At 39.9% G+C, this 25,302-nt stretch overlaps 1 protein-coding gene and 1 non-coding gene across 7 annotated transcripts in view; one reads left to right on the top strand and one right to left on the bottom strand.

Moving 5' to 3' along the window:
• Window positions 1-25,302, bottom strand: part of Lrrk2 (leucine-rich repeat kinase 2) — a 160,989-nt gene that overhangs the window by 58,745 nt on the left and 76,942 nt on the right. For 3 of the 6 annotated variants that reach the window (NM_001191789.2, XM_063263367.1, XM_039078901.2), the window contains exons 31-36: window positions 24,928-25,146; window positions 21,414-21,615; window positions 20,372-20,460; window positions 11,587-11,774; window positions 10,581-10,735; window positions 9,035-9,181 (exon numbers count right to left, since the gene is read on the bottom strand). In NM_001191789.2, the coding sequence (NP_001178718.2) occupies window positions 9,035-9,181; window positions 10,581-10,735; window positions 11,587-11,774; window positions 20,372-20,460; window positions 21,414-21,615; window positions 24,928-25,146 (1,000 nt within the window). Of the gene's footprint in view, window positions 1-9,034; window positions 9,182-10,580; window positions 10,736-11,586; window positions 11,775-12,573; window positions 12,805-20,371; window positions 20,461-21,413; window positions 21,616-24,885; window positions 25,147-25,302 lie in introns of those variants that run through there. The other 3 variants (XM_063263368.1, XM_039078902.2, XM_039078903.2) reach the window with 3 other exon arrangements.
• LOC120093930 (U7 small nuclear RNA) lies at window positions 18,325-18,387 on the top strand. Its single transcript, XR_005487642.1, has one exon. It is a non-coding gene; the product is annotated as a U7 small nuclear RNA (small nuclear RNA).

Here is a 25,302-nt window from a genome sequence, read left to right as displayed (position 1 = left end):
CAAAGTTGATAATTTTACTCTTTGCATGCTTTTGTATTTCCTATAAATTTGTGCATGCAACCCATAGGAAATGAGCTTACTGTATTTATAGGTGGTTCATCTAATGAAAAGGCTACATGTATGATTGTTTATTCTCTTGAGTTTCCCCTGCTTCAGCACAGATTATTAATTAACTGTAGCCAGTTTTTATAATGTTAAAAAAAAACAAGCTTTCAATTCATATACTGATAGCCAATGTGCTGCTTATGGTTTACAATTGATTTCAATTACTTAATGCTTTATTAAAGGCAGGTTTTCTACATAAAATCAGTGAGTGATTTCAGTGTGAATGTCTGACCACTCACTGTCCTTTCAGTGCTCTGGCTCAGACAACTAAACAAAACCATAGACCCAGCTCTTTGAAAATGATAATTGAGTTGATAACATTCCCTCACAAATAGAGGAAGACTCCATTTGCTTACTTTCAATTCCCATCCTCACCTTGCCAGCTCAGGGATTTCTAGTACGACTGAATCTGGATGCTTATGTTTAGGTAAATAAAGCTGGTGAGGGGCTGGAGTGATGGCTTAGTGGTTAAGAGCACTAAGTACTGTTCCTTTATAGGCCATTTAAGAACTCAACTGGATTGCCTGAACCCCTAAGCAAGGGAGGACAATAACACCAGGCAGATTATAGGCCTTACATAGGAACAATTAGTCAAAAAATCTCATTCTTTATATCACCAAAACAATAATTTGGTATAAAAGTCAATTTATAAATACAAGTGCTCCGTGTCCTCAATTTAATCCTCAAGGACTTATCTTAATAAATAATATTTTAACAATATTTTAATAAATAAAAAAAGGGAGTTATCCCTGTATGCTAAAATATGCTCCTTTTATTTCAATTTTAAAATTTGAATGCCAAGGAATACTCTGAGTTTATGGCATACTACAACTAGGCATACTTCTGCATAGGTGAAATAGAAAGATCCACATATTGGCATGATCCTGTTCAGATATTTTATATGGGGAAGAGGGAATCTTTGTGTTTTTTCTACAGGATGCTACAGGAGTGTGCCAGCTGCCTGATGGCTGGTGAGACTTGCTGATCCTGGGAGCATGAAGATTCAGCTCTCCTGGTTCGGGTCCCTGGAGTCATTCCTGTGTCCTTGGAGGAATATGGAGGATTCCCACTCATCTTTGTCATCACAGAAATTCTGGAGTTGCTGCAGTCATTGTGTCCCGTCCCACGGGCTGCGCTCCGACCCTCTGTGCACTGTTGCTTGGTGGAAGCTGCTGTGGACTGGGGAACTCTGCCTTGGTTTTGCAGATCTCAGACATGGTTCCATTGCCTGCTGGTTGTTCCAGAGAAGAATGACCGATCCTGAACTGTCCTGGGAAAGACCTTGGCATTTTCGCTGCTATTGTAGCAGCCATTACTGCTGCAGCCATTGTGTCTGCAGTGTCTGGAGTTACCCTCCCCCAATCTATTGTTAGGCAAGCACAGTGGGTGAACTTTCTGGAGTAGTTGCTAACAATTGGGAATTCTAAATTTTATTACAGGAGAGGCTTGACTAGGCCCTTGGTGGTATGGCCATAGCAGCTGAGGAGAACCAGATGAGGTGCCCATTACTTATTGGGAGAGGCTCAATTTCCACAATTTCTTATATTAATGCCATCTGGCCCCTGCTCCTTCGCCCCTGGGCTCAAGTAAGAGGAATGAGAAGATGATCCAATGTAGCTTTCCTCAGTGACAGACAACTTCCTCTGACCCTTGACCAATCTAGACATGGAGCCTTGAGGGCGACAAGGTGGTCCTATGACAGAGAGGCTGGGGTTTGAGAGGTCGATCCTAAGACAGAGGTGGCTACACCCCGTTTAAACGTGCGGGCCGGTCAAATGCTCCTCTGCCCAGTTTCTCCCCCAATAACACACACGTATAGCCCAGAACGGTGTGTTACAGCATAAGTTCATTCCTAGCCATTGGGGTGCAGTCCTAACTGCAAGAGTGGCTCACCATGGCCGAGCTGGGCACTCTGTGAGGCATGTCTGATCTCTCTCAGACCACTACTTCCACCTAATGGTTTTTTATAAAAGAAAAATGGGGGAGATGCACGGAGCCATATTGGATTTGGGGCTAGCCGCTTTTTGACTGCATGGTTCAAAGTGACTCTGGGCTGTTTGGCCACAGAGACTCACCCCTAAGATGACTGCCATAAGTCTTAAGATTGTTGGACAAAGCCTCTCCCATGAATTTACGGCACAGGAAGATAACATTCTAGGGATGCCTCAGATCGAGCAGATACCAGTTATCTCCTCAGTCTACACCCGGTGTCTCCACCACCTGACCTCATCGCCTGACCTCTTTGCCTCCAGCTATCACTGCCTATACCCTCATCTCCCCCTCCTTCATGTTTCACAAAGGTCACTCCCCCTATTTGAAAGCCTTAAAAGGTGTAACGTTCATCCCAATAAACGAGACCTTGACAACAGAATCTTGCTTGGTCTCCTTCTTCTCTTGCCCCCCATTTAGGCCCAAGGGTAGCGCCCCTTCAGGACCCTGAATAACTGGGTCCCCGCTGGTGGGGACACATGCGTGCATGTATATTTAATAAAACCTTATTTTTATTTCATCCTTACATATATATAAATGTATGTATGCATATATGTGTATGTATGCATACTACTACATACCATATACATACTACGACATACAAACTATTACATATATGTACATACATATATATTAAAATTTATTCATTACAAAATACATTACAATTGTGATAGATGCAAAAGAAGGAATTTTTAAATTTTTTTCATTACTAGGCGATTTTTTTCTTACCTTTTCAACTCCTTCACAACATTCTTTTCCATTCTTGCTCATTTCCATCATTCACTGAACCTTGCTTCTCCTCTAGATTTCCTCTTTCTCATCTTCTGCCTTTATTTCATCCAGTCACAGTTTCTGCATTTACACTATATAAACTTTCACTCCCTAGAACTCTTCATATTAATTTTGTAAACTTTATTCTAAAGTTACCTGTGATATTAGTGGTCTTTTATCAAATTTAAGTCTGTGTCTATATCTTGTTGGCTTATTGGTACAGCTTGAAGAATAGGTTGAGTTTTGTTCACTAGATGTCAGGAGCCATAATAGGACAAGCTGAATACTAGCAGGTGATCTTCCTGAGATGGTCTGCTTTGCATTATTATATAATCTGCAACAGATTCGCTCTTAGAAGGCAAGGCCGTAAGAGAATTCATTTTAGGAAAGATTCCTACTATTAATATGCTTTTCCTGTTGTTATTATTAAACATATGTAACAATAACTAGGTGTTAGCCCATCACTTTGAAGCAGATCTCTGTAGATCCACAAAGATATACTGTCTTGTAATGAGGCTATATAGACAAATAGAAGACTTCTTAAGTCTTAAAGGTGATCCTATATGGATTCCTAAGATTATATCGGTAGTTATTAAGATCTTTTATAGTGAGACTGCCATTAAGTCCTTTGCTGACGGTCAAAACTGCAATGAGCCATTACCCTCTCTGGGCACAGAGGCTCCCAGCAACTAGAAAACTAAAAGAAATATCGAAATCAACAGATTTGAAAATACTAGAAACATGATAAGTGGTAAGACTCCTTCAAAATGTCATAACACCTCAGCAAAGACTTGGGTAAAATTTCAGATACAGATTTATAGTGGTCTGCTAGTAAACGTGATTAATAACTCCAAAGAGAATAACTTAATTGAAAAATGAAATCTTGTACCAGGAGAAGAACAATGCAACATAAAGGAGAAAGTCACCAAGATAAATAGGAAAAATCTGAAAGGAAAATGAGATTTTGATTTAAAAATGTTGAAAATAACTCAATGACAAATAAAAATAAGATAAATGCAAAAGGAATTCATGATAAGACTACTTTCAAACATCAATTCTGTCAATCAAGAAACAGGTCCACAATGCCTCAAAACTCCAGATAAAGAGAACAAACCTAAGAATTTAACAGTCCTCTCTACCATGAGTAAGTGAGCTAAAAAGCAATGACTTTGAGCAGGTATTCAGTGAGATCAGAGCAGAAAAGCCCCCCAGATCTAAAGAATTGAACATGAAAACACTGAGGCATTTAGAACCTCAAAAGATCAGAAAGACCTTCTTCATGATACACTACAATCAGGATCTCAAAGATACAAAGCAAAGTTGCAATAGTAAAATCTATAAAGGAAAATGTCCAACTCACTTATAAGCCAAAAACATTAGAATAACATCAGACCTCTCTTAGCAACCATAAAACCAGGAAAGCACATAATAGAACTGCAAAGAGACAGCATCAGAGGAACACACACACACACACACACACACACACACACACAAATGAAAACAAACAGATGTCCTTTGCAAACACACATACAGACTGGGGTCAAATAATGGACGTAGGCTAAAGCTGAACACAAGCTGGTAAGTTTTGATAGTTAATGAATTAGACATCAAAAAAATGTAGTCAGAAGATTTAAAGTGACTATATACTTATCAAGAATATATAACAGGTATGTTTAACTGCACCCAATATTGAGGCTTCCATTTTCACATGGCAAACACTAGTGGGCATAAGGGTGTTGCACAGGTCCTAATACTGCAATAGTGAGTGACCTCATCAGCCCCCTCTCCTCATTAGATAGTTTGCCCAAACAAAAAGGAAAGAGAAAACAAGGAAGTTAAACTCCATCAGAGGTCACAGGCACTGAACGGACATCTGGAGAGTTTTCCTTCCAACATATAAGAGTGGGATTTGCCTCAGCAGCAATAATTTTTAATGACTATAAAAAGGAGGATAAATTCCTGCATCCCATCAGAAAACAGAAGAATAAGAGAAAGCAGTAGCAAGTAAAATTCTACAGGCACTACGTAAACGCGTCGAAATAAAATAAAGCACTTGGAATGAACAATAGAATAAAGACTAAACAGTCGTTATTACAGAGATGAGGAAGCAAACAAAAAAAAAGTCTGACACCAATGAAAAGGAATGTATAACCGTAGGGTGCCTGGTGTGCAGCAAAGGTCGCTGAGAGGGAGGGTACAGTGGTGTTTGCACGAGAAAGGAAGATGTCTCGAATGTCTTAACGAGGCACTTCACAGTCTCAGCAAAACAAGATCAAACTAAAACTCCGGGTACTGGGCAGCAAGAAATAATAAAATCAAGGCTGAAATTTACGAAATGGAGACCAATACACAGAATCCAACAGTTGGTTCCTTGGACAGAATAAGCAGGGGTGACGAAAAATGAAGACAGGCGCCCTAAACAGAAGGAAAGGAACCACACTGCCAAAGCTGACACGAAGGGACTGCTGGAACAGATGCCAGAGAAAGGAGAAAAAGACGACTAAATTCAGAGAGGAAGGGGGTGTGTGCATGTGCTAAAGACAGAGGACAGTGAAACTCAGAGAACTGGAGAAAATATTTTGAAACATAGGCCCTGAGAACTAGAAAAGAGGACACATGGGTGAGTTTGATGGTCTACAAAAACTGAGTCAAGAGGTTAGTGACAGCCATAACAGACGTCTAAGCAACAAGACAGGACCGGTCATTTGAAGTATCCCTGCAAAGGAAAGCGAAGGAACAGACAGGTTCTGACCAATCCTCCCAAACACGTAAAACAAGCTAACATCTAAGCTCCTTACACTATCCTATAAAGTAGGGAATTAACATGACTAAACTCCCACTACAAGGCCAGCATGGCTTGATACTTCAAACAAACAAACAAACAAAACCCGGGGGGTGTGGAATATAGCTCAGTTGATTGAGTGCTTACCTTGCATGTATAATATGAGGGCGTGGTGTCCGCTAACACTACGTCAACCGAACTGCATGCTTATAATTCAGATTCAGGAGATGGACACAGGACAGTTAAGAAGTTCAAGACCACCATACTCAGCTACATACAATTTTGAAGTCAACCTGGGCTATGCGAAATCTTAAAGAGTCGGAAAGATAGAGAGGGAGGAAGGAAGGAAGGAAGAAAAAAGGAAGGAAGGAGAAAAGGAAGGAAGGAAAAAGGAAGGAAGAAAGGAAGGAAGAAAGGAATGAAGGAAACTGTAGATCAATTTCCCTCAGGAACATAGATGCAAAAATACTCTGTAAAATGCTTGGTAACTGAATTCAAGACATATAAAAATCATGTCTTTTTTGTCCATAAATTGATTTTTCTTGCAGGGATTCAAGAGTGGATCATTACACACAATTTCAATAAATGCCAAACAGAATAATACTTAAGAACATAAATCATATATAACCATCTCAATAAACATAGAAATGCTTGGTTTCAAAATTTCTCAGGGTAAAAGCCCTGAATAGCCTGAAACTAGGTGAAACATATCTCATTGTCATAAAGTGTATATTTGTGTCAACGTACCAAATTGAGAAACACTACAAAACCAGGGACAATATGAGAATGCCCACTCTTTGCATTTTTATTCAATATATTACTTAAATGCTTAGCTATAGTGATAGGAAAAAATAAACAAATAAATATAGGAAAGAAAGAATTCAAAATATCTTATTTTCTCAGGCTAGGGACATGTGCTTAAAGGATCGAAAAAACCACTATAAGATTCTGATAACTTTTTACCACCTTCAGCAAAGTTGTGAACTCAAAATCAACGTACAGTAATACACTAACCAGTAAATATTCTACACCAACAATAAACTTGCTAAGAAAGAATTTAGGGGAGAATTCACTACACAATTGCTTCCAAAAAGAAAAAAAAAGATTCCTAGGAATAAAGTTAACTAAGACTTCCATAATAAAATCTTTGAAACATTGTAGAAATAAATTGAAGAAGAGGAGGAGGAGAAAAGTGATCAGATAGAAGGAAAAGAAATGAAGAAAGAGAGTGCAGATATATATGAATATAAATTCACATACCTGAAAATAACAAATGTATGCTACCTTAACAGATTTTAAAAGGGCTGGAGAGGACATTAGAAGAAAGGTATAAAGAGCTCATTATTGTTCATTACTGTCACCATTATGACAGCTACTGTTACCCAAAGCAATCTAATAATTCACTGTAATTGACGTTAAAATTTTCAACTTTTCACAAAACTAGAAAAAGAATAATTTGTTCCCTGTATAAAATCCAATCCAAGCTGGATCAAAGAGCCCAATGTAAGATCCAAAACCCTAAAACTATCAGGAGAAACATAAGGAAAACACTTCAGGATACAGACAAAGGCAAGGACTTTCCGAAAAGGACTCTAATAGCACAGAAAGTAATATCAAGTATTGATAAGTAGGATTGTATAAAACTGTAAAAAGCTTTTTCAAATTAAGTAAAAACAATCAGGCAATGTAAGAGACAGCCTACTGATCATAAAAAAAAAAATCCTCACAATCCATTCAACAAACGGGTTAATAAACAGAGTACACAGTTCTCAAAGGAAGAAACGGAAATGGTGAGTAAATGTTTAAAAACTTGTTCTACATCCTTAGCCATCAGGGAGATGCTAACTGAAGCTCCTTTGGGGGACTTCATCTTATCGCAGCCAAGTTGAGCGATGGGCAAACAGACGAGAAAACAGTGCTGACAGGATGTGGGAAAGAGGAGCCTTCTTCCTTGCTGGTGAGAATGCAAACTGGGGCAGCCACTTTGGAAATCAGCATGGGGTTTCCACAAAAATGCTAAAAATAGAACTATCAAACAATCACACAGCAGCTGTGAAAATGTCTGAAGGCGTTGGAGCCCCATCGACGCTTCTGCACATAACGTTTACTGCTGCACTGCTCGTGGTGGCTAAGATATGAATCTAGCCTAAATGTCCATATCAGATGAATACAGAAAATGTGAGATGCATTTTTAACACACACACACATATGCATATATAAACATAGACACACATGCACAGATACATACATATACATGTATATATACACACATACATACATACATACATATTAGAGTTCTATTCAGCCTTAAGAAAAATAAAATTATCTCATTTTCTGGTAAAGAGATAGTACTCAGATATACTAAGCCAAATAAGCTAGATTCAGAAAGACAAATATCCTTAGTTTTCTTTCATTTGCATAATCTGTCATAATCTATATTTAGATATAAATATCCTTTATAGAAAATGCATGGATGCATGTGGAGCCCCAGGGGAAGAAGAGGTTTAAAGACGGGGAAAGAAACTAGACAAAGTAGCAAGGTGGGTGTACAACACAGCAACAAAACTCAGAGTTCTCTCTTTTGCAGAGGCTAGATATATACAAGCATACATACATACACACATATATACATGCATGCATGCATACATACATATAAATGTGCATGTACACGCACACACACACACACACACACACACACACACACACACACACACCTGCACATGTGTGATATGAATGCAGAAGGGAACTCTAAGGGAAGGCAGCAATGATGGGCAGAAAAGAGACAGATGAGGATGATAGAGGAGGATAAGAAGACATACATGTGTGAAAATATCAAGGTGAAACCCATGATTTTTTTTTTACAGAGGACCCGCATTCCATTCCAGTCTCCTATAACTTCACTTGCAGGAGATCCAATGCCCTCTTCCAGCCTCTGCAGGCAACAGGGTGGTGAGTGGTGCACAGCGACACATGTAGGCAAAACACCCACACAAATAAAATGTAAACATTAGCCAGTGTGGTGGTTCCCACCTTTAGTCCCAGCACTGAAAAGGCAGAGGCAGGTGAATCTATCTCTGTGGGTTCAAGGCCAGCCTGACATAGCAAGTTCTGGACCAGCCAGATTAAGACCTTGTCTCCAACCGTCCCCCAAAACTGTTTAATGTAATCAGTTAAAAACCTTCAAAATGAAACAAAGAACAAAAGTGGTGTTCACTAGTGTAAGCAGCTATCACAAAACTGGACAAGAGAAAAACTGGAAGTTTACTGGATTTGGGGAGGTAGATTTGTTTTGAACTCGTGGACTCCAGGCCTTCCTCCCAAGTAGCTGAGACAGCAGGTGATCTGCAGGCCAGGGGGAGGGGGACAGCATATAATTAACTTCCTCACCTTTTCTACAAGATGGAACTGTGATTTTCAAGAAACTCTCTGGGCGACTGTCTAAGACTTCAGAGCCCACCAGACAGTAGGCTTCTGGAGACCAATTCAAGTAGATGCCTTGGCGCCAGTACATTCGGTTTGGGCGTAGTGCTCTCTCTGAAAGTTTAAATAGATCCATATGCACCCACCAGTTACGAACTGCTTCATGAACCCAAGGGGGAAAACTGCCACGTAAACATTAAATAACAACGACATATATTTGTTTTAAGATGAGCATTCATTAACTTAATTACGAGACCGTCTCCAAATGAATACAAAATACTTCCTCAGCATTTCAATCACACAAGTTAGTTGCTTTGTATACTATCTAATGCACGGTCCAAGTTCATGGTATGGATCTTGACATGGACGATATATAACTACTCATAAGCAAGTTTTTAGTTTGTTTTTTATTCAATTCTCATATTAACACCATTCTTGAGCTTTTAAATGCATTTTTAACTACCTTTATATTCATTGATAGCATGAAAGACAAGATTTTTTTCAAAATCCAGTAACACTTGTGTTATCTTTTGTCCAACACCCCTCCCTAATATATCCCTGTAGCGTCATAATTCCACTTACTTTGGAATGAATGTGCACCATATTAACATAGCTTTGTCCCTTTCTCTAACTCCCTGGGAGTTGGGCAGGAGAAGAGGATCAGAGTTCTTCTCTTAGAAGACCAAGACCTGTTATACTTGCTGAGGAAAAGCCCCTAGCTACACGTCGGTTATTTCTATATTATTTTTTGCTGATTTGTAGGGGTGTATGTGTGTGTGTGTGTATGTGTGTGTGTGTGTGCGTATGTGTGTGAGAGTGTATGTGTAAGAGAGTGTGTATGTGTGTGTACCTGTGTGTATATGTGTGTGAGTAAGTGTATATGTATGTATGTGTGTGCACGTATATGTGTGTAAGTGTACGTACCTGTGTGTACATATATGCATGTGCATGAGTATATGTACCTGTGTGTATATGTGTGCATGTATGTATGTACTTGAGTGTACGTACCTGTGTGTATATTTGTACATGTATGTAAGTGCATGAGCGTATGTACTTGTGTATATATGTGTATGTGTACATGTATGTATGTGTGTGAGTATATACACATGTGTATTTGTGTGTATACATGTATTTATGTGTATGAATGGTGTGTACTTCTGTCTGTGTGTGAGTGAGTGTACTTGTGTATACATGTGTGTGTACCTGTGAGTGTATGTGTGTGTTTTTATGTACCTGTGTCTATATGTAAGAGGGTGTGTGTATGTTGAATGTTTAAACAAATGGCCCCCTCTAAAACCCACCTTTTAAAGCTATTGTTTCCTGTTTCCTACGTCTTTGGAAGTATAAGACTCACAGTTGATGCAAATATATCTAATGCAAGAATTAAGACATTTTCTTACAGAAAATTGCACAAGTTGGTGCATGTTCATGTGTTGACCACTCTGGCAAATGCCATGTTCCTTCTAACTCGTCTTTCAAGTTTGTCCAAATAGTAGCTTTAGTAAGTACATACCTCTTCCAGAAAGCATGAAAGGTGAGATTTCAAGTAATCGGTTAATCAATCTTGACCAAAATCCCATTGGAAAGTATGGCATTTCATACAGCCGGATGATGATCTCAGAGTTCTCACAGTGGGGGAGCTCTATCACTGGCCTGTGGTCAGATAAGCTGCAAAGGACAGAACCTGTCAGAAATCCACAATGGCCATCTGAGCCTAGTGGCTGAGTCTGGCGGCCTCAGGCATGGCAGTCTGAGAACAGTGCCTGGTGACCTGAGCTTTTTAGCGCCTCAATCCCAGGGAAATAACTACTCTAGACAATTACATTTTTAAAAATAATGATCTCTTGGCATGTGATCGTCTACATCAAGAATTTGGAAGTCACTTCATCGATTCTCATATATGCACAGATGGAGAAGATGGATAAAAAAATTCAACGATCCTATGCTAATGCATTAGTACAATTGGTGCAAAGGCAGATTACAGGAAACTGGTAAAGAATGCATGTCCTAGAAACAAGTACATATCTATGTTTGCAATTGGCTTGTATCCATTAAGGTAATTTGAACTGTCAATACTTGAGAGCATTTCCCATTTACTTCCTGAGCAATATGAGGATTCTCTACAAACACAGTTAGAACGTAGTCCCCCGCCATCATGCCCAGTACATTTTAAACTCTCTTGGAAACTCCCTTTCTCCCTTAAATTTCCCTAACAATATAACTGCTAAGTTGCCAAGAAAAGATGGATGCACACGTGCACACACGGCTTCGCCATTAATCTTCTTCAAACAATTTGAGTGTTAAGCCAAAGAACAACTGTATGCATGAAATAATGCATTTTAAAAATATTAATCAACTGCAACTCTTCTCTCAAAATATATGACGTGCATTGCCAGAAAGTTTACCAAAACTACAAATTAAACACTAGTGTACCTATTACAGAAAAATAAAAAGTTACCTTGTCAACCAAAATAATGTAATGTGGTCAATTTCTATTGGATTTGTAAGGTCTGTCTTACCTGCTTGGAACCAGCAGATATTCTTCCCCTATTGGTAATGCGATCTGAAATTTTTCTAAAAGTTTGAAGTACTGCGCCATGTAGTTCTTAGGGAATCGCTTTTTCTTGGAAAGGAATTTTTCCACATCTCTCCGTGAAATGATGCCCTTAGGATGCTTCAGGCAGCCGTCCACTTTCACGGTCAAAATCTGAAAGATTCCCACCCATTGTCACTAGGTTTAATTTCTGAAATGCTTCCCAGCTTAAACAACCTCTCTCCCTCTCCCTCTCCCTCTCCCTCTCCCTCTCCCTCTCCCTCTCCCTCTCCCTCTCCCTCTCCCTCTCCCTCTCCCTCTGTCTTCTAGGTACAATAAGGACAGGTCATTGTTTAGTTAGAACAATAAGGCAAGGTCGCATTTCTGCTGCAGCCAGACATCCTGCAATCCCAGTGAGATATGGAGCTTAGAAGTACTTAGAAAACTAAGGAAGGAGAATTCAGATCATCAGGATTTTCTTGGCCCCTATCTCCGGCATTCATTCTGCAGTCTCATCACTGCAGATGATTCTAGAAATGATCTTCTGGATAGGAATCTGACAGGTTGGCCATATAGATTGATGCTTCCATGACTGGGGTCAACTCCTATCAATGGAAGAGAGGTAGTGTGAGCACTCCTGGTTACAGGCTTCTGCTGGTGGAACGTGAGTTATTAATTCTCACGTTCACCCTCTAACAGAGAAAGCAGAGGAGTCTGCCCTCTAACATAATGCCAGGGGGAATTCAGCATCATTGAGGCACTGGATATCATTGTGCCAGTTAAGAATATGCATGTGGGGGCTGGGGATTTAGCTCAGTGGTTAGAGCGCTTACCTAGGAAGTGCAAGGCCCTGGGTTCGGTCCCCAGCTCCGGAAAAAAGAACAAAAAAAAAAAAAAAAAGAATATGCATGTGGCTCCGAAGAACCTGTGTTCAAATTCAGGCTTTACCACTGGCTGTAGTTTTATTTTGTTGTTGTTGTTGTTGTTGTTGTTGTTGTTGCAGTGTACACACGTATTTTGTTAGCAACTTTAAATATCAAAAGGCACAGGCTGACTGAATGGGTCAAGAAACAAAATCCACCAATCTGTTGCTAAAAAATAGGCACTGCCTTAGAATAGAGGAACAGACCAACATACTCCATTCAAATGGAACCAGGAAGCAATCGAGCATTGCTATCTTAATAGCTGTCAAAATAGATTCAAGCTAAAACAAATCAGAAGAGATACAGAGAATCATTTTATTCTAATCAAGGAAATAGTTAGCCAAAAAGACATTACTATTCTAAACACATATACATAAAACTCTGGTGCATCGAATTGCATTCATTTTTTTAAAAATTGGTTTCAAGACACATAATAAGATCAGTGCAATCATAGTAGGTGAATTCCCCAACAGACAGGTCATCTTAACAGAAAATAAACAGAGAAACGCCAGAAGCAATAGACACCATAAAACAAATGGATTTAACCTAAGTTTGCAGAATATGACACCCAAACACGGCAGAATAAACATTCTATTATCTGCACTCAGAAGCTTTTCTAAAACAGGTTACATTCTAGGACACAAAACAAATATTTACAGAGTCAAAAAAATTGAAATAACTTCTGGTATCTTTCCATAATTCAATAAAACTCAAAACTGACAGCAAGCATCTCTACTAAGTACAGGAACTCGTGAAGATTAGGTAACTCATCAGTGAGAGATGAATGGATCAAACAGGAAATCAAAAAAGTAAAAATTTTCTCAAATGAAATGAAGATTTAAAATTAATATAATACCCATTGAACATATTGGAAGTAGCCACACAAGGGAAATTTATAGCGATAAGTGGTTCGTTAAAAAAAAAAATCAGAAAGAGCACAAATAAATGACTTAATGATAGGGCCCAACACCTTTGAAAAATAAGAACAAGCCAAATTCAAACCCAGTTGACTTTTTTGTTTTTGCTTGTTTGGGTTTGTTTTTGCTCATTTTGTTTTGTTTTTGTCATTTCTCTCTATATCCCTGGAGCTGACCTAGAACTCTCTCTGTAGACCAGGCTGGCCTTGAATTCAGAGATCCATCTGCCTCCACCTCTGCCTCCAGAGAGCTAGGATTAACTACGTGTGCCATCACTGCTTACCCAGTTGACATTATTAAATAACAGAAACCAAAGAAGAAATGAATGAAATAGAAAGAAGAAAATAACTAGAATCAACTAATCTAAGAGTTGGTTCTTTGAGAAGAAATATAAGATTGACAGATTCTTGGTCCAACTAATCAAAAGAAAGAAAAAGTGGGCACAAATAAACAGAATCAAAACTGAGCTAGAAAATGTTATAAAAGTCACCAAGGAAATTCAGAATATTGTAAGGCAATAGCTTCAAAACCTGTACTCAACTAATCTGGAAAACTTAAAAGGAAGTGGTTAAGTTTCTACATTACCACCAAAATGAAACCAAGAAGAATTTAGCAACCTAAACAGAGTCATAAAAATGGGGAGACCAAATGAGTTGTTAAACAAACAAACAAACAAAAAAAACAACACCTTCCAACTTAAAAAAAAAATGTCTAGGGGCCAGAGGTATTCATAGAAGAATTCTATCAGACTTTCAAAGCTCTACAGACAGTCCTTTTTAGAATAAAATAAATAAATACATCAATAAATAAATAAAACAAGAAGCAAGTAGTACTTCTGAATCCCCTCTACACCTCCATCATCACTGTAATATCAAAGACATGGCCAGTATCTTGATAAACATGGACTCAAGAATGCTCAAAAATACTTGCAAACCTTGAGAAGTCTCTTTTGAATTGTTGGTCAGTCTTCTCCAGGAGACTCACAAATATTATACACTACTGCTGTTGTCCTTGGTTGCCCCAGAGAAGCAGAAGATAAGTCCTTGTTATTGAAAACACCATATACTTCAGAGGCAAAGTCCAGAGACCTCTGACCTTGAACTGACTTGAAAGCCTTCTCACTGAGGACTAGATTTCATGGTTCCAGAACAAACCGTGCAATCTTCCAAAAGAAGGATGTAACCAACAGCCCTATCCAGCTATGATGCCTGCGAACCTTAGCAAGGTTATAGCACAGTAACCTAACGGGTTAAGTAGTAATACACACTGTGGTAGTAACCAATGGATCTCTAACAGGACTTATGATCTCTTCAGCAAGATGGAGACTGTGCCTGGTACTGCAAACAAATCCAGCTACTCAGGGCTGGTGAACTCATATTCCTTAAAGGGGAAACTACAACCACCACTGTGCTAAACCAGCATAATTTCTAACTACACTCTAAACATTTGTCCTTACTCCACAGGAGGAGTATGATCCTCACCCCTCATCAAGGAAACTCTTTGAAATAGATGGAAACCATTACAGAAAACCACAAGCTATGGAAATGCAGATTTGTGAAGCCCCATGGCTCTGTGGACCGTGGCACCAGAGAGAAGAACTGGAAAGGCAGTAGCAAAGTTCAGAACCCTGATAAAACTTGTAATCAAGAACAGCAGGAGTCTGAACTAGCTCCTAACCAGATTCCTGTCCTGGAGCATGTGATCAGGACACCCCACAAAGAGGACCTTTATAACTGGTCAGGTAGCATAGAGCTTAGAGTTCTCTATGCTAAAGAGGTATCTAGGGGCCCCAAGTGAGCATTTCTTTGTAGGCAGGGCCCCTTACTTCTCTTCCCTGAGTGGTGTTCCAACTCCCCAGAGGCCAGGCCAAAAAAAAAAAAATGCAGACCCACAAAGCCCAGTTTCCATGGACACAATAAAAAACAACTCTCAGAACTAAGTCTCCAGGAACATTACAGAAGAGAGGGTGGGAAGATGGTAAACACCAAAGGACCATAGAGTTTTCTATGAGCTTGTGTCTTCTAGGCATATCAGAGATATATTCATAAAATCTCACCAGCATGACTGCCTTAACATTAACCTAACAGGGAAGACACCAATAGACAAGCTGAAGTGAATAGAGTAAAGCCCAGGAGACCTCAACCCTACACAGAGAACACAGACAACTAAGGAATGTTCAGAGTGGGAGAAACAGGCTTACCCAGGGAAGAGCACACTAATTAGTTATCCAACACCAAAAGGTCAGCAACACACATATAAGTAACATTGTACAGATTGAGCAAGGTTTATTTAGAAATGTGTATGTATACATTGACATATATGTGCATGCAACAATAATTTTCTTTAAAGGTCATGGATTTGGAAGAGTAAGCAGAGGTATATGGAAGGGTTTGGAGGGACTAAAAGGACTGGGGAAATTATATAATTATATCATAATTTCAAAAGTAAAAAAGCAATTTTTAAAAACAGAAACAGTGGGAATGAGAAACATTTGGCATTTTCCGTTTCCAAGTTTGGGAGTGGCCCTTTTATACAGTGATGAAATCTGAAATATTTTCTTAATTTTATCACTTTAAGAAGCCTATTATCTATCTACTAACTCATATTATAAATTATATAGTTATAATAAGTTATATAATAAATTTTCAAGAAAACAATAGGCTATATCTCTGACATATTTTACCAAGAATGATTCACCATGCCACCTGATTATTCCCAGAGGTCTCTTTCTTGTATAGTTGAATGAGATTTTCAAGCATATCCCTACTTACCTGAGAACCCAGCTATCCCTCTCCTGGACATATACCCAAAAGATGCTCTAACATACAACAAAGACACATGCTCCACTATGTTCATAGCAGCCTTATTTATAATAGCCAGAAGCTGGAAAGAACCCAGATGTCCTTCATCAAGGAATGGATACAGAAAATGTGGTACATCTACACAGTGGAGTACTACTCAGCTATCAAAAACAATGTCCTCATGAAATTCACAGGCAAATGGATGGAACTAGAAAATATCATCCTGAGTGAGGTAACTCAATCACAGAAAAACACACACGGCATGCACTCACTTATAAGTGGATATTAGCCCAAAAGCTCAAATTACCCAAGATACAATCCACAAACCACATGAAGCTCAAGAAGGCTGACCAAAGTGTAGATGCTTCACTCCTTCATAAAAGAGGAACAAAAATATTCATAGGAAGGGATATGAAGGCAAAGTTTGGAGCAGAGACTGAAAGAATGGCCATTCAGAGCCTGCATGGGTATACGGCCCATATATATATATATATACAGCCACCAAAACTAGATAAGATTGATGAAGCTAAGAAGTGCATGCTGACAGGAACCAGATATAGACATCTCCTGAGAGGCATAGTCAAAGCATGTCAAATACAGAGGCAAATGCTAGCAGCAAACCATTGAACTGGGAAAGAGATCCCCATTGGAGGAATTAGAGAAAGGATTGAAAGAGCTGAAGGGGCTTACAACCCCATAAGAACAACAATGTCATCCAACCAGAGCTCCCAGGGACTAAACTACTACCCAAAGACTATACATGGGTGACCCATGGCTCCAGCTGCATGTGTAGCAGAGGATGGCCTTGTTGGGGCACCAGTGGAAGGAGAAGCCCTTGGTCCTGCCAAGGCTGGACCCCCTATCCCCAGTGTAGAGGAATGTTGGGGTGGGGGAGAGTGGTTGGGGAAAGGAACACACTTTTAAAAGAAGGGGAGGGGGATGGGATAGGGGGCTTATGTCCAGGAAACTGGGAAAGGGAATAACATTTGAAATGTAAATAAAAAATATCCAATAAAAATTTATTTTAATGACTTTAGTGGCATCATTGCTTGGGGCACAGCATGCATGTTTATTGGACCTTCTGCACTATGATGTGAAATCATTCCTTGTAGGGCCTTGGTCTGGTGCTGCTATGTATTAAAATGCTAAATACTGGCTGGATGATCTGGTTACCCCCAGGAGGAGAGCCTCCCCAACAGCAGCTTTTGCTAGGTAAACCTCGCCCCCCAAGTTCTCTTTGATTGGTTAATAAAGATGCCAACAGCCTGGCTGGGCAGCAGAGATGGTAAAAGAGGGAAGGTTTCCCTCCTGGGTTTGGAGTCTCAGGAGGGATCATGAAGGAGCAGGGACGAAAAGGAAGGAATCCCCATGGGATAGCATGGATCATGAGTGCATAGCCATGAGGGCTGTCCTGCCATAGCAGAAGCTGCTCAAATGGAACAGATACAAGTATTTATGGGGAATATAGCAGGGAAGACCACAAAGTAGCATCCAGGGTTGATATGTGCCCAGTTTTAGGGTTTTAAGGCTTATTATAAACCTAAAGTTCTCTATGTCCCCTGCTAGATATTTGAAGAAAACGAGGGGTTGTAACAAACCCCCAGAATATTGATTACAACAGTTCTTGCCCTGCCTCAGTGACTCATGGAGGTAAACATCCCTATATATTTTTGCAAATGAGTATCAGTCAAACTTGCTCTTACTTTTGCATGCTATTTACAGTGCTGTTCCCTTTATTTCGATGTATCAACACAAGCAAAAGTGATAGCTGTTGCTGCTTTGGTAACAAGAAATTTAAATTATCATTTTACTGAAATTTTAAATCTTCCGTAGTATCTTCGAATTGCTTAAAGGCTTGATTTCATTTTTTCACTTAAAAAGCTAGTTGTTATGGCTCACAGCTACAATCCCAGTGCTTGGAAAGCTATGGTGTGTCTATTGCTGTGGGTTCAAATCTGGGCTGGGTTACACAGTGAGTTCTAGGCCAACCTGAACTGCATAATTAGTTATTTAGGGCTAGCTTGTACTACAGAGTGAGACCCTTGTCTCCCTGATCCCAAATTCAGTCAAATTGGCATCATGGCACTATATTTAGCTCTTTTAGAATTTGTCTAGCAGGCTTTCTGACTTTGGTCGGACACCCCCCAAAAAATTCTTTTTCCATGAAGTTTCAAAGTAATTACTCCATGGAATCTTCAGAAGCATTACTGTGGTCGTGGAACCTACTTTTTGGGTTGGTTTAAGAGATTTGAGTCTGCTGAAATGGGGTTTTTGTTTTTGTTTTCGCTTTTTTCATGGGGGGTGTTTTGTTTGTTTGCATTTGCTTTTATTGTTGTTAAAAGGAAAACTGATGTGAACCCATTCCTTCCTCTGTAAGACATGCCTATCCTCTAATAACATTATATATGTGTGTCAAGTAAATAGAAACATGACTTTGGGGGCAGCATTTCCTTCGATTATTTATGCAGAGTTTCTGTCAGCCACAGTACTGGACTTACAAAGCAAACCCCACGCGGTGGATGAGACACTCTCCTGGATAACACGTTCATCTACACACACTTTGTGTTTGACTCCATATTTGGCATGCTCCCTTTTGAATCTCTTGGATTGTCTTGAAGTTATTTTTAAATTCCCAAAACCTGTATGCCTTAAATTATCAGACAGGTCAAATCAGTACTAGATATAAGGCTACCTTTTATCTTTCGCTCACATTAAATTAGGGAAACAACCTGAAAGAAAATATAATTGTCCTTAAGGAGAAGACACAAAGGCTTAGAGCATGAGAAAATGGTTCATGAGTAGAAGAGATGTGCTCAATCTGTAGATTGTGCCCATGAGTCAGGGCGCAATTTCATACACAGTCAACTCATGCCATCTGTAGCATTTGGGCAGAAATGTGGAAACCAATTTGAATATATCTACCATTAGAAGAGACACATTGCAATGAAATGCCAATTACCATGATGTTGAAATGTTCTCTCCAGTGTCTGGGTATCGGATTTATCCTCAACTGAGTTCTCTCTTCAAAATAACTTCCCTTTTATCTTTAAATAGATTTAAGCAGTACTATTCAAGATTGCTTAAAGAGATTCAATTAGCATTATGGTTTAAATAGGAGAGACAGATCCAATATGAAAACGGATAATCATGTTAGAGACTTGGGGAGCCACGCATCAAGCTGCAAATTATGTTCATAAATGAAATAATTGCTGATGACTGTAAGGGCTAGAGGCATCGTCCCTGCCTTCTTCTCAGCCACAAATGAGTGAAACCCAGTGGGTCCTTAGCTATGGCAGCCCTGAATGACTCTACACTCTCTTGAAATGTGCAGACAAAAGTTTTACTTGCCAAAGTTGAGATGGTACGGCTATAATCTAGAAAGTAGGTTGACAATATGATGGTATCGACTCTACAGTACAATTAAATGCAATGAATGGTGAGCTCTTAAGAATTTTCCAATGGAAAATCTACAAGTTATTTTTTTAATTGTTCTACATAAACTCATGGCTAATGTACTGTTGTTGGGAGGAGAAATCATTTTCTATGTGAAACATGAACAGAAAACAAGACAGCCACCTGCATAGCTTTCAAAAGTATAACTAGCTGAAGCTAAAAAGTTATTGGTCTTTCAGTTATTTTATTTATTTCATTTTGTGTTGACCACTGCATGTGTTTCAGGCTGGTCTGGAACTCTCTTACATAGCTGAAGATGACCTGGAATGTCTGTTGATCCGCCTCCCTCCGTCCTCCGAGTACTGACTACCAAGCACACACTAGCATGCCTGGCTTTCCTGCCTTAGATAGATTCCATAGCCTCATCAACCCAGTTCACTCATAACGAATTTACCTTGAAGATTTTCACAGTGCTCTTGTTCCTTTAATGAAGTCAGCAACCTAACTTAGCTTTGAGGTTTAGATATTTGCCCATGACTTGGAGACAATGGCTTGTAAACTTTCAGATCCTTGTCCATTCCAGGAAGCTCTACTAACAGTCTTCCCTGTCACATGGTGGTCGGTAGTTCTTCATACTTACAGTAGTCCCAGCCTTCTCAGATCACAAACACTAAAATGCTAACCCCGACTCTGCTCTTCAATCACTATCTCTAGTCCTCCAAATATAAAACACCAACCTGTGCCATGACTTTACAAAGCCACTTGGGTTCCACAAAGTACAGGTCACTCAGCTGCAATGCGGGGTCTTGAAAATGCAGAAGAACTCCTGCAGTGAAAATTCATCAAACAGTGAAAAGTGGGATGCAGAATAATACAAAGCCCCAGAGACTCCAGTCTAGCTGGTTACACTGATCACACAACTGGTTACACTGGTTACATGGCGAAGTACCCTGGAGACCCTGCACTGGCCGCTCCTCAGCACTAAAGCGCCAACAGCGTAAAGGGAAGTATTTCCAGTCTATACCACATGTCCATATGTAAGTATATTTGAAATACCAGCATGCATCGAAAAGTATACATTAATAAAAGCAAGTTTGCAATATTCTCTTGAACCTTCTACATGCATAGTATGGATATATTAATTTTCATATAGATAAGAACCAACAAATATTTCACCATATCTGATTTAAGGATCATGGAGAAAAGGACTCCTGAAAGTATTTTCTGCTCAACAGAATACAAGGATCAAGGCAGTTTTCTGGTCATTTACTCTGGGACTACAATCAACTGACAGGTTCCACAAGTTATGGACATGGCGTGGGTTCTGGGACCAGTTCACTCTGCTAAAGACTAAGCCACAGAGACAGCTTACACCACACCCTCTGCTGCCTAAAGTGCCCCAGGGAACCACAGCAGTGATGATTTTTATATAAAAACAACTTTCACACAACGAGTGTTACTAAGAAAGGGCACCGTTACACTGTTGCATTGTGGGTCCAGAGTCTCATAGTAGCAAATCTGAGTCCCAGGACCCATATGTCTGCCTTCATTTCCAGGCAAAGATTCTTTCTTGCTTTGTCCCTAGAACATTTCTAAATATACTTTGTTTTTTAAGGATATGGTATATGATTCAATGTTCTGAAAGATAAAACCCATCAGTGACCCGTTTAAGAATTTTATTGACCCTCTCTTAAATTTTGAATATGGGTTACATACAAGATTCGGATACGTCTTCGAATTGTCATGACTGAACATACATGACCAGAAGGACATACAGACCTGACTCATTCAGGAAGTGAACAGCGTGGGGGAGCTCGTTCTCATCCAGCTGCAGCTGGTGTTCCTTCACCAGCTGGAGTAAGTGTTTCCGGTTAATTACAGGAAACTCCGTTGGTACAGCTTTACGCTCCGATAAGATTATTTTCTCCAGTTCTACGTAGCAATCTGGAATTAGCTGCCCAACCACGGGCTGATCTCGGATCTAGGAAATTACAAATGACAAGGTGTAAAATAAAAAAAAAATCTGTTTAAATCACAGATGGGTCAGGTGGTAAATTCAGCCATAACAGCTGTTGCACGGTGTGCATGTTCGTAATAAAATTTAAACATGATGGGAAACCTATCTAAATGGTAATGGATAGGAGATAAAACTAAAGTGAGAAAATTATGGACATAGAGTCAATTTGTAGAAAATCATCTACGAATAAAACAGCATGGAAATCGATATCTAGGAATACAGAAATTCTATATCAAAAACAAAGGCAAAATAACTAACCAAGAATGATTGATCTCATTTTGTAATGCATTGAGTTTATATGCAAACCACAGGGTGGGGGTGGGGAGTGTAAGACATTAGTCTGTTATGCGACCCTTGAGGTATTTCTTTCTGAGATAAAAATATACCCACAAATACTGGATTAGTGAATTATAGATACCAAGAGTTAGACCTGGAAATGTGAAATCTCCTTACATAGTTGTTTTCTCATGGAACTGTAACTCTAGACAATGGGACTTATTTAAATGCTGATGGTCCCAACCTGACAAAAAGCCCATCGTCTGCAGCAGTCGATGAGAGACAGAGAGCAAGATTTTTAAATCTTGAGATAGTAGTTTCTATAACAGATATCTTTTTTTAGACTTTTTTAAAAGTCTTTTTTTAAAGAAGGGGAGGAGGCTGGATGGGGGTTTGTGGACGGGAAACTTGGAAAGGAGATAACATTTGACATGTAAATAAAAAATCTAGTTTAAAAAAAGAAAAAAGAAAAGAAAAAAATCTAGTTTTAATGAGAAATGCAACTCTAAAAATAGCAGTCAACTGCCTCTGTTCACCACCAGGGGGCAACCTCTCCCCACGTCTGGACCCATAAACTGCCTACCTTAGTTCCACACATCAGAATTTCTACTTGACTCTTAGATTCTAATAATTGGGTCTTTCCATGACACACAAACACAAAACCGTGTCCCCCTCCTGCCTAATTGCACCAAGAGCTTTTCCTCCAGCATCCAGAGCTATTGCTTCCATATTTTTCTATAGCATATAGGACCCTTGTCCCAGAAATCAATACGAAATCCTATTAACCGTCATGTTTTTCTTCATTACTCATAAATTAAGACGAAATTAAAACTTCAATTTCAAGATTATGCTTTAAGCTTAGGAAGGAAGCAGAACTATAGAAACAAGTGAAGGACTCGCAGGAAGCAAACCAAGCGAGGGAAGGGCGTCACCAGGCAGCAAGATGTTTGCTCAGGCATCCGGCTGGAGGGAATCGAAAGCGATGCGGTTCAAACTGACTGCAGTGTTGACCTTTGCTTCCTTTCTCCTTTCACCTTGGTAATAAGATCACTAAAAGCCCTTCTAAAGAGCACAGGTGCGTGTTTATAAACACAAGGAAAGATTGGGAGAGAGTCAAGTTGAAAGGAAAAGACAAACGAGGTGGGGCTGGATGCTCTCTAATAGATTCAAAGCTGCTCCTTGAAGAAGGGTTGCAAGCGTCAACCAGAACAAGGTCCCAGAAAGCTTGGGCTCACACGCCTCTCTCTGAACGAACCACCGAAGCAAGCCAGCGCATGCTCAAACCAGCATGCCAGAAGGAGGAAGCCATTAGCAACACCCATTCCTTTTTAATAATGCTGCCATTCCAGGAAGCATATTTTGCTTCTCTGTACAGAGTGGTTTGAAAGGCCTGTGTGTACGTCGAAGGAATCTGGCCTCACTGATTGACAGAGATAACCTGTAGCTGTCCCAGCGTAGTTTGGACCTGAATTACTGACCGGGTCACCTCTGTGGGCATCAGCCCACACTACCGACCAACCATCTTTCTTACAGGCCTGCTTCCACCAAACTCAGGCCTTTACACAACAAACTCACCTTCTGAAATGGACTTTTAAATATCTACTATATGCTTTAGCAACAACAGAAAAAGGAAAAACTGAAAAAAATTGTTCCAAGTATTAAAGACATTCTTCAGGTGCAATTATAGCCACAGGGGCACTACAGAGACAAATCCAGCCATCGATGGCCCATTTCTAAGAGGAGCAGAAGCTGCAAAAGTGTGACAGAGTTGAGCTGACAGGGCGCTGCAGTCCACAGCGGGAGTTCATCCTTTCACAAGAAAATTGGAGCTGTTTTGAGAATATGTGTGGCCTGAAAAGTAATTTCTCTGGGATATGCAGGCCCAAAGGGGCTCTGGTTCCATTCTGGCATCTTCAGAGCCAACAGTGAGACTATCATTGTGTTTGCCACACTGAAGCACCCAGAGCGTTTTCTAGAAATTTCAACCATATTCCTTTCCTGTGTGTACTAGAAAGGAGCACTCTTCCTGGTGACCCATTTATTAATATTTTCCTAAACATGTGGTTCATCAAGGAGAGTGTCGGGAATTTAAAACACAAGTCTTAAGAAAGTCTCTAGCTTTCTGAATTAGGAAATTTTTTTTAAAGATTGCAAAAACCAACCAGTGGTCTTGGCAACTGGCAACGTTAAGAGGCAAAGATTGGATCAGGAAAATATTGAAACCATCAGAACAAGAATTATGAAGGAAACACGAAGGCTGATCAAGATACAAGCAAAACAGGGGCTCCCAAAGGAAGCTGCTCGAGCAGCGGTTCTCAAACTGTGCGCCATGATTCCACTTTGGGGCTGGGCGGGGAGGTCAAACCATCCTTTCACGGGACCCCTACAAAATAACCTTTACACAGTGGTCACCTAAGATGATTGGAAAACACAGATATTTACATTATGATTCATAAAGGTAACACAACTATAGTTATGAAGTAGCAACAAAAATAATTTTTTTGGTTGGGGGGGTCACAGAAACAAAAAGAACTTTATCAACGGGCCGCGGCACTAGGAAAGTTAAGAATACTGTGCTAGAAGACCCGGTGTCGCAGAAGACAGGAGGCCCCGGGTACCAGCTCCTTATTTAGCCTCTGGATGGAAACTCTGGAGAGAAAGCTGAGGGAGCAAGCGTCTTGATGATTTTCTCAGTGTCCTGGCAACATTCTTCCCCTTCTTCTCATGATCCTTAGTTATTTTTATTCCCACTTCTATGAATTATAAATGAAGTGTGGCATAAATAAATAATTTTAAAATGAAAGAACTTTCATCGCTTTGAGCTATGAAAAAAACCCCCACAATTTCCAGATAATTGCTCTCTCCTCAAGGTTTCTGACATTTCTAAGCAGCAGCATAATGTGGCAAAGAGAAAGGCGTGTTTATTGAGCAGCCTGCAGGAGGCACACACTCGCCCACCTTGACCATCTAGTAGCCTGCAGGGGGCGCACATCCTCCCACCTTGAAATTAAGACTCTCATTTATGATGGTTTTCCGGAGCTTTGCCAGCGCATCCGACTCCTCAGTGGCATTCACGAAGTGGTAGTCCCGGATGGTGGGGAATCCTCGCTTATTAAGGAGTTCCTTCGTGATTTTGCCTATGCAGGCTTTGCGCTGCTTCTCATCAGAAACATCCAAATGTGTGCCCACCAGAATCACCGGGGAAGAAGAGGCACGAGCCTATGGAAACAGAGACAAGACACTTCCTGTTTCCGGAAAAATAAAACCCTTTCTGGTTACATTCCTGCTGAAATCTGCTGTGTATGAAACTCCGAGCTGCAGCAAAGACTTCAGGGCCAGATAATAACAGCTGTCTTTCCTTGTTGCTAGAGCACG

Source organism: Rattus norvegicus, chromosome 7 (assembly GCF_036323735.1).
Source record: "Rattus norvegicus strain BN/NHsdMcwi chromosome 7, GRCr8, whole genome shotgun sequence".
NCBI classification, from domain to species: domain Eukaryota; kingdom Metazoa; phylum Chordata; class Mammalia; order Rodentia; family Muridae; genus Rattus; species Rattus norvegicus.
This window is presented reverse-complemented; position numbering and strand designations above follow the sequence as displayed.